This window comes from Esox lucius, chromosome 13 (genome assembly GCF_011004845.1).
Source record: "Esox lucius isolate fEsoLuc1 chromosome 13, fEsoLuc1.pri, whole genome shotgun sequence".
Classification (NCBI taxonomy): Eukaryota; Metazoa; Chordata; class Actinopteri; order Esociformes; family Esocidae; genus Esox; species Esox lucius.
Genome location: NC_047581.1, coordinates 39,624,929 through 39,634,830, shown reverse-complemented (window position 1 = coordinate 39,634,830; position 9,902 = coordinate 39,624,929). Strand labels below are relative to the sequence as shown.

The 9,902-nt window shown below is 40.8% G+C and overlaps 1 protein-coding gene across 1 annotated transcript in view; it reads left to right on the top strand.

Annotated features, from left to right (window-relative positions):
• The first annotated feature begins 268 nt into the window (after positions 1-268).
• Positions 269-9,902, top strand: part of npffr2a (neuropeptide FF receptor 2a) — a 51,893-nt gene continuing 42,259 nt past the window's right edge. Inside the window, exons 1-2 of the mRNA XM_010899528.4 lie at positions 269-488; positions 6,990-7,333. Of these exons, the coding sequence (XP_010897830.1) occupies positions 484-488; positions 6,990-7,333 (349 nt within the window). The 5' untranslated portion in view covers positions 269-483. The remainder of the gene's footprint in view (positions 489-6,989; positions 7,334-9,902) is intronic.

Sequence of the window (9,902 nt, the reverse complement as noted above, 5' to 3'; positions counted from 1 at the left end):
CCACAAGGTTACTACTGAATAATAAGGATGTAATGTAGCAGACAGGTTTCCTGTTAAAAACACAGGTTAGCAGAGCATCACTTCTCCAGCAACCAGATGTATCCTTCTAACCCCTGATTTTGGCGTCATGCCAGAGGGCCATTCTGCCCCATATCCCTCTTCTAGCTATACACACCATTTATCCAAACGCACACTAACGCCCTGAACAAGAGCTACAACCACAATACATCAGTTCGGCTGCTCAGCGGGGGAAGACAGTTGACTGTCTGATGTTCGTATGAGCGGAGGGGCTCATTGTTAGGCAGGTTGCACTGTAGGGCGAAGGCGCACATCGTTCTGTAGTCTCCACCATTGACGCACAGGACTAACCGTTTTATTGTCACAAATTTACTTATTTAAAAAAAGAATTGAGCTGCAACTTTATTCATTCATGCCTTGCCTTGTTTCCTAAACTGAATTTCTGTATCCTCAGCACTCCCGTACATGAGGTAAGAATTATTTATGCAAATATTTATTTTAGGGTGTAATTATTTAACTGTAACTCCTATCTCATCCAGACGGTTATTTTAGTATGATCATGGCGATTGAAATAAGACTCCCGTGTTTACTGTTTAAAACACAGCATTAGTTGCTTTACCATGGTAAAGCAAATGCTGTGTTTAACAGTAAACACGAAAGTCTTATTTCCATCGCCATGACTTCATATACATATACATTTGGAGATTATAGTTATGTCAATATACATATACATTTGGAGATTATAGTTATGTCATATCTGTGTCGGATGCCTGGGCAAAGAATAATGTATCGTTTACAGTATATCCACAAAAATACGCACATTGGCTAACTGTTGACTATTTTTGATATCTAAACCAAACTCACCACTTTTCACTTCGAACATTAAGGTACTTTTTTAAAGATTAAGTTAAAAAACACTCTGGCGCCTTTGCACTCTTGGTTCGGTTGGTTTGGACTGGTCTGAACATTATATTCACATTCATGTTTGTTTGGACTAGAGTAAACACTATAGTCACACTCCAGAAAGCACTGAACCAGGCACGCTGCCCACAAAGAAAGGTAGGTCGATATCCGATTCCATTAGTAGCGTTGTGTAGTTAACTTCGCTGCACGTCCGAACAAACACAGGAAAGAAGCAGAGCTGCGTACTATTCCCGGTTGTTTGAATTTGTGCATTCAATGAAACAGCCTAGCTGCGGTTTTTGGAGCGTATCCGATGCACATTAGAGGAGACGCGGCTACAGCTTACGGGGATACACACTACTGAATACAGTCCTATCGCAGTAACGCGGCTATTTTCCACGCATGTATTCTGCTGCATGTTTTCGGAAGATCTAAGCGAAATCATTATGAAGTGTGGGTTATACAAACTGCTAAAAATATAGATACTAATAATCATTGATGCTTTTAGTTTTTCAACAAACAACTGACTTGCAAACACTTGTTTGGTTGACATTTGAAACCAACCCGACCAAAAACAGAAGGGAACCCACTGTTACCAACATCTAAAAAAGCCTATATCTAAAATGCATTTTTATCATTGCATCAGTGCTGCTGCGTTGCCCAGTTTTCTTTAACAATGTATTGGCATACTGTAAAAATCCCTGTCCTGAACCGTCTGCTTTGATATCTGAAACAGCCTCACTCTGTCAGGTTGACGCTCTCAGTCCCTTCAGGGTCGGAATAATTCACGTAACACAATAATTACACTGCATAATTTCAACTCAGACAGATGGAAAAAGACAGCAATGTGCCTCGTTACAAGTCATTACGTACATTTTTGTGTTTTACTATAGATCTATGTGTTGCTACAAGTCATTAATGTAATTGTTTCATAACCTGCTAAAACCTGAGCTTTGATAATGTATGCATTTTTTATTTATCTTAGCTATTTTGGATTAGTACGACCTGATAAGTATAATATCTAAGCATGGCGCAGACAACTGTCCTCTAATAAGGACAATTGGTTTAAGTTAAGCAGAATGAAGTACATGGTGCAGGAAGTCTAAAACATAGTGTCCTCATATGTGGACAAACGGGTCTACGGAAGATAATATTGTAGAATAGATCTGTATAACTATGTGAATACACATACAGTTTAGAATACACATACAGTTCCTGATCTGCTGATCTCAGTTACCGTGAACACACACGCACACACACATTGCAGATCTGTTGATCATAAAGTTAAATCCGAAATTTTGAATAATCTCTTTCAAAATTCTCAGTTTTGTGGTACTAGAAATACGCGAGACAAATGGTTGTGACCAATATTCAAAATTATTAAGTATTTACATTCAGAATTCAGTTATTCTACTCGTATCCATTATTTGTAAAAAAAAATAAAACAGCATATCTTTTGAATTGTTATAATTATTTTGAACAATTATTGTGTATCCTCATTATTGGGAAAAATGATTTGTGTAACAAAAGATTTAAACTGCTTGTAGAAACCTTACCAGTGTTGGACAAAACTTTACAACAGGGACTTGATGTAATGTAGGGTCAAAATTGTACCCCAGACTCCTGACTAACGTGGGGTCAAAACTGTACCCCAGACTCCTGACATAATGTGGGGTCAAAACTGTTTTCCAGGGACCTGACATAACATGGAGTCAAAACTGTATCCCAGACCCCTGACATAATGTGGGGTCAAAACTGTATCCCAGACCCCTGACATAACGTGGGGTCGAAACTGTATTCCAGGGACGTGACATAACGTGGGGTCAAAACTGTAACCCAGGCTCCTGTCCAGTCTTCTGTCCTGTAAAGCATATAGCTCCTAAAAGTATATATATAAAAAAAAGAAAACATGTTTTTTGATTACATTGAGACTAGGACATAACTAGGAGAACATGCATTATGGTGGATGTTAATTACAGTGGGTCAAAAAAGTATTTAGTCAGCCACCCATTGTGCAAGTTCTCCCACGTAAAAAGATGAAAGAGGCCTGTAATTTTCATCACAGGTATACTTCAACTTCAACTATAAAAATCCAGAAAATCCCATTGTAGGATTTTTAATGAATTTATTGGTAAGTTATGGTTTGGTAAATAATATAAAAAGTTCATCTAAATACTTTGTAATATACCCTTTGTTGGCAATGACAGAGGTCAAACATTTCTGTAAGTCTTCACAAGGTTTTCACACACTGTTGGTGGTATTTTGGCCCATTCCTCCATGCAGATCTCCTCTAGAGCAGTGATGTTTTGGGGCTGTCGCTGGGCAACACCGACTTTCAACTCCCTCCAAAGATTTTCTATGGGGTTGAGATCTGGTGACTGGCTAAGCCACTCCAGGACCTTGAAATGCTTCTTATGAAGCCACTCCTTTGTTGCCCGGGCGGTGTGTTTGGGATCATTGTCATGCTGAAAGACATGTTTCATCTTCAATGCCCTTGCTGATGGAAGGATGTTTTCACTCAAAATCTCATGATACATGGCCCCAAAACAGCCCCAAAGCATGATGTTTCCACCCCCATGCTTCACAGTAGGTATGGTGTTCTTTGGATGCAACTCAGCATTCTTTCTCCTCCAAACACGACAAGTTGAGTTTTTACCAAAAAGTTATGTTTTGGTTTCATCTGACCATATGGCATTCTTCCAATCCTCTTCTGGACCATCTAAATGCTCTCTAGCAAACCTCAGACGGGCCTGGCCATGTACTGGCATAAGCAGGGGGACACGCCTGGCACTGCAGGATTTAAGTCCCTGGCGGCGTAGTGTGTTACTGATGGTAGCCTTTGTTAATTTGGTCCCAGCTCTCTGCAGGTCATTCACTAGGTCCCCTTGTGTGGTTCTCGGATTTTTGCTCACCGTTCTTGTGATCATTTTGACCCCACGGGGTGAGATCTTGCGTGGAGCCCAGGATCAAGGGAGATTATCAGTGGTCTTGTATGTCTTCCATTTTTTTATAATTGCTCCCACAGTTGATTTCTTCACACAAAGCTACTTACCTATTGCATATTCTGTCTTCCCAGCCTGGTGCAGGTCTACAATTTAGTTTCTGGTGTCCTTTGACAGCTCAATCAATCAATCAATCAAAATTTATTTATAAAGCGCTTTTTACAACAGCAGTTGTCACAAAGTGCTTTACAGAGACACCCGGCCTTAAACCCCAAGGAGCAAACAACAGTAGTGTTGAATTTCAGTGGCTAGGAAAAACTCCCTAAAAAGGTCGAATTTTAGGAAGAAACCTAGAGAGGACCCAGGCTCAGAGGGGTGACCAGTCCTCTTCTGGCTGTGCCGGGTGAGATATTAAGAGTCCAATTGGAATAATAAATAAATTTCTCTTGGCTAAATCCAGAGTATATTTGATTTTAGACTAGGTCAGAAGTATGACCAGGTGGACAAGGACAGGAACAGCAACGGTCCCCCCAAACCAGGTAATCCGCAGGTGTGGACCAGGACCTCATCTCCTTCTAAAATTTAAAATTGGAGGAAACTGAGAAAAGTTAGTAGTACATCCCTCATGTCCCCCAGCACAATAATATAGCAGCGTAACACCTTGGAAACTGAGACGGGGGGGTCCGGTGACACTGTGGCCCTACCCGGGGGAGGCCCCGGACAGGGCCCAACAGGCAGGAAATCAATCCAACCACATTGCCAGGCATCAACCAAAGGGACACCCACCAACCGCAACCCCCCTGAATGAGGGCCGAGTATTGCTAGTAGCGTACAGCCCAACTGCACAAGTGCGCAATAGAGAGTCAACAACAAGCCATTGAGCTCTTTGGTCTTGGCCATAGTGGAGTTTGGAGTGTGACTGTTTGAGGTTGTGGACAGGTGTCTTTTATACTGATAACAAGTTCAAACAGGTGCCATTAATACAGGTAACGAGTGGAGGACAGGCGAGCCTCTTAAAGAAGAAGTTACAGGTCTGTGAGAGCCAGAAATCTTGCTTGTAGGTGACCAAATACTTATTTTACAGAGGAATTTACCAATAAATTCATTAAAAATCCTACAATGGGATTTTCTGGATTTGTTTTCTCATTTTGTCTCTCATAGTTGAAGTGTACCTATGATAGAAATTACAGGCCTCTCTCATCTTTTTAAGTGGGAGAACTTGCACAATTGGTGGCTGACTAAATACCTTTTTGCCCCACTGTATATACAAATGTCACTGAGCACTGTAAAAAAGAAACTATACATTTATGGTACATTTCTGGCAGCTGGGATGACTGAAAAAGACAGTTTTAAAGATTTATATTGTAAAACAAAATACATTATTAATCTGTAGAAATACAGAAATGTACTTTATTTAAAAGTATATTCCTGTAATTTCACAGCAAGAACCAGTTTTCTCACCCAAATTCTCCTGAATGTTTTCGCCTTTGAAGTTAATTGTATGTATAGATCAGTTATTACTATTTTGACCACTCGCTTTGTAAGAAATCACAAAACAGTCTATAAAACAATTAAGCTAGCCAAAAAGAATCGTCTTCATTTCTGTGTTTGGGACACAAACACAACCATTATCCCCCAAAACATTCCAGAGCATAACACTGTACGTAAATAACAAGATGGCACAAAAAAACAAAGCTTTGTCATCTTCTTATCAATTACAACAAAAATAAACATGAACAAAATGAAATGCTGCAAATATTGGGATATTGCAAGCTGGGATATAGATAATAAAAAAGAAATACTTATTTATTACTTATTTATGCAAGTTTATTTTTTCTAATCAAAGTTTGTGGAAAAACTGAATTATTTCCTCATAACAGACCTTTACAGCTATTTTACAGGACTAATATTAAATAAAGGTTTTATGTAAAAAATAAAATTCATTGTGAAATACAGAAAATTACATTTAGTCTTGTTTACAGTGTTTAAAGTCACGACCAAAATCATACAAAACCAGCTGTTGGACCAGAATGCAAGCTAATACTAACACTCAGTCTATTCATTCTTAATTATCAACATATCTCAATAATATCACCCCACTACATACCCATATCATCACAATAACATCCCCTATCATCCAAATATCATCCCATATCATCCCGCTAACATCCTATTACATCCCATATCATCATGCTGGTTATTATATTAGAACAGTTCACCCTGTCATCAGACTGGTTATTATATTAGAACAGTTCACCCTGTCATCAGACTGGTTATTATATTAGAACAGTTCACCCTGTCATCAGACTGGTTATTTTATTAGAACAGTTCACCCTGTCATCAGACTGGTTATTTTATTAGAACAGTTCACCCTGTCATCAGACTGGTTATTTTATTAGAACAGTTCACCCTGTCATCAGACTGGTTATTTTATTAGAACAGTTCACCCTATCATCTGAATGGTTATTATATTAAAACTTCTCACCCTGTCATCAGACCCTGGCTACTCCATTTACACAGCCATTTAGGAGCCACCACTGTTTTCCTCTCAGTGATTGTCTGAAGTTTATATAGCTTGTTTTCACAATATTTGTCTTGTTACATAATGACATTTTCTCACACCATTGGCAGATTTTATTTGGTTAATTAAAACTTTTCTTAACCAATATTAGATTTTGTGCAGTGTACTTGTGCTTTAGAACATTTAGTCAAATTTAGTCATTTGCAAAGTCATTTATTCTGACAACTTTCTTTAATAATGAACTCCTTTAACTAACAGACCTTTCTATGAGGTTAGATAGAGTGTTATGAAAGCACCAGCACTAGAAGACAAATTGCTCTTGGAGATGGTTGATTGACAGCTGGCATAATGGATATTATTTAATGTGACACTACGTCAAGCCCTAAACCAAGACATCATTTCTTTCTTTATTTAATTAGTTATTCAGACCCATTGAGACAGTTTCATTTTCAATGTTTGACTTTTTTTTTCTCATACAATTTTCTAGTCCAAATTTATAAACCACAGTCTTAGTATGAAACACATCCCAAATCATATTACATCACACAACAGTTTGTGTGAAACAAGTGAGATGTTTTTCATTGACTGCTTTCTCTGGTTTCCAGATTGACCGTGAATGAGTGGCTGGAGGCCAACATGAGTCAGATGGACCCTGACAGCTGGACTGATGTGTACAGAAACATTTCCCGGGAGAATCTTGTTCCCCGGTACAACATCACCTATGTAGGCTTCTACCTGCACCAGCCCAGTATCGCTGCCACCTTCATCTTGTCCTACCTACTGATCTTCCTGGTGTGCATGGTCGGGAATGCAGTGGTGTGCTTCATTGTGCTGTGGAGCCGCAACATGAGGACTGTCACTAATCTGTTTATCCTCAACCTGGCAGTCAGTGACCTGTTGGTGGGAATATTCTGCATGCCCACCACCTTACTGGATAACATTATTACAGGTAAGTACATCTAAGACCATCCCAGTCCCTGATGGCTGACCCAAACCTTAACTTCTGGGTCAGAACATCCAACCCTATCTCTGATCGCTGACCCAAACCTTAACTTCTAGGTGAAATTCTGATGGGTAACAGTATAACAAGTCAGAACATCCAACCCTATCTCTGATCGCTGACCCAGACCTTAACTTCTTGGTCAGAACATCCAACCCTATCTCTGATCGCTGACCCAAATCTTAACTTCTGGGTGAAATTGTGACGGGTAACAGTATAACAAGTCAGAACATCCAAATCTCTGATTGCTGACCCAAACCACAACTTCTATTGGGTAACATTATTTCTCAAATTAGTAGTATCCTTAAGTGAGTCGAACAGAATTAAAGGAAAATAATTACATGAAGTAATTAATTGCTGCTAGTTTACAGTACTCTTTTTTTCAACTGCTGCTAGTGTACAGTGTTATGTATAGTGTTGCTTTATTTTTTTGTGTGGCTATATTTTTGCTTAAATACTCTTCTTCTTAACACTCACCATGTAGTTGTCGGGTGACAGGTCACAATAATTTCTTTGTGCAGGATGACGCTGTGTTGTTCGATGCATTTGACAAATATACCTTGAAACTTGAAAATGCATACAAGGTCCACTTGAAATTAAAATTCTGCTTTGAACCCAAACCCTCCAAATTGGAGATATGTGAGGCGCTGCCACAATGAGCGTCCATTATGGACAAATGTCCACGTTGCCAGTAAATTCTGTCTTGTGATGTAATGAGTGGAAAGCACGAGGGCCTAGATATACTACACACATCAGCATCATGTCAAAGTGACTTTCTACCTGTGATACTAGAAAGGATGTAGTGTCAGGGTGGAGGCAGTGTCAGGGTGGAGGCACTGTCATGGTGAAGGCAGTGTCAGGGTGGAGGCAGTGTCATGGTGGAGGTTTTGTCATGGTGGAGGTAGTGTCAGGTTGGAGGTAGTGTCAGGGTGGATGTACAGTAGTGTCATGGTTAAGGTCATGTCATGGTGGAGGTAGTGTCATGGTTGAGGTAGTGTCATGGTGGACGTAGTGTCAGGGTGGAGGTAGTGTCACGGTCGAGGTTTTGTCATGGTGGAGGTAGTGTCAGGTTGGAGGTAGTGTCAGGGTGGACGTACAGTAGTGTCATGGTGGAGGTAGTGTCATGGTTGAGGTAGTGTCATGGTGGAGGTAGTGTCATGGAGGAGGTAGTGTCATAGTGGAGGTTGTGTCATGGTGGAGGTAGTGTCAGGTTGGAGGTAGTGTCAGGGTGGATGTACAGTCAGGGTGGATGTACAGTAGTGTCATGGTTGAGGTAGTGTCATGGTGGAGGTTGTGTCATGGTTGAGGTAATGTCATGGTGGACGTAGTGTCAGGGTGGATGTAGTGACACGGTGGATGTAGTGACACGGTGGAGGTTGTGTCATGGTGGAGGTTGTGTCACAGTGGAGGTAGTGTCACGGTGGAGGTAGTGTCAGGTTGGAGGTAGTGTCAGGGTGGATGTAGTGTCACGGTGGAGGTTGTGTCACATTAGAGGTTGTGTCAGGGTGGAGGTAGTGTCACGGTGGATGTAGTGACACGGTGGAGGTTGCGTCACGGTGGGGGTAGAGTCAGGTTGGAGGTAGTGTCAGGTTGGAGGTAGTGTCAGGGTGGATGTAGTGTCACGGTGGAGGTTGTGTCACATTGGAGGTTGTGTCAGGGTGGAGGTTGTGTCAGGTTGGAGGTAGTGTCAGGGTGGAGGTAGTGTCAGGGTGGAGGTAGTCGTACTAGTTTAGTTAATAGAACGGCTCTGGAACGGGCTCAATTTTCTTTTTTGAATGAATGATTGCAGCAGCATAATGAATTCAAATGCACTTTTTGGCATCTTGGCAACTAATGTACAACCCTGTTTCCACAAAAGTTGAGACATTGCATAAAATACAAATTAAAACAGAATGCGATGATGTGCAAACCATCAGTGTGGCTTCTCACTCACTTCTACAGCACCAGTTTCAACACACAGACTGGAGTTTGTTTGCCACTCAAGCCTCCCTTGACTCCCTTACGGACATTGAAACATATGCTTCTTCCATTCTGGATAACATCAACATCTGCTTCCCTAACCAGAAGCCATGGACTAACAGAGAGGTCTGACAAAAGAGGCATCAAGATGGCTAAAAATGACCACAAACTGCGGATTGAGGAGAATATCTACAACAACTCCGAACCCTGACACATGTGGCATGGCATCCAAGCCATCACTGACTTCCGGCCTAAGAACCCTACCCCCACAGCCAGCGACGTCTCTACCTTCACCGACGAGTTAAACAGGTTTAATGCTCGCTTCGACAGGGACAACAAAGATCCAGCCATTATAATTGTATTTATGCAGATTTACATACTTTATACAGATAAAACAAAAACAAAAAGCACAAACAGCCAGCAAACACACATTATATAAAAAATAAAAAGTATACATATACATGTCCAGTCACTGAGCAGATGTCCCAAAACGTCCACAGACTGAGTCAAGGAGGCCTGGGCCTGAAAGGAGTGACAGGGTCACAGTAAGGATAAAGAA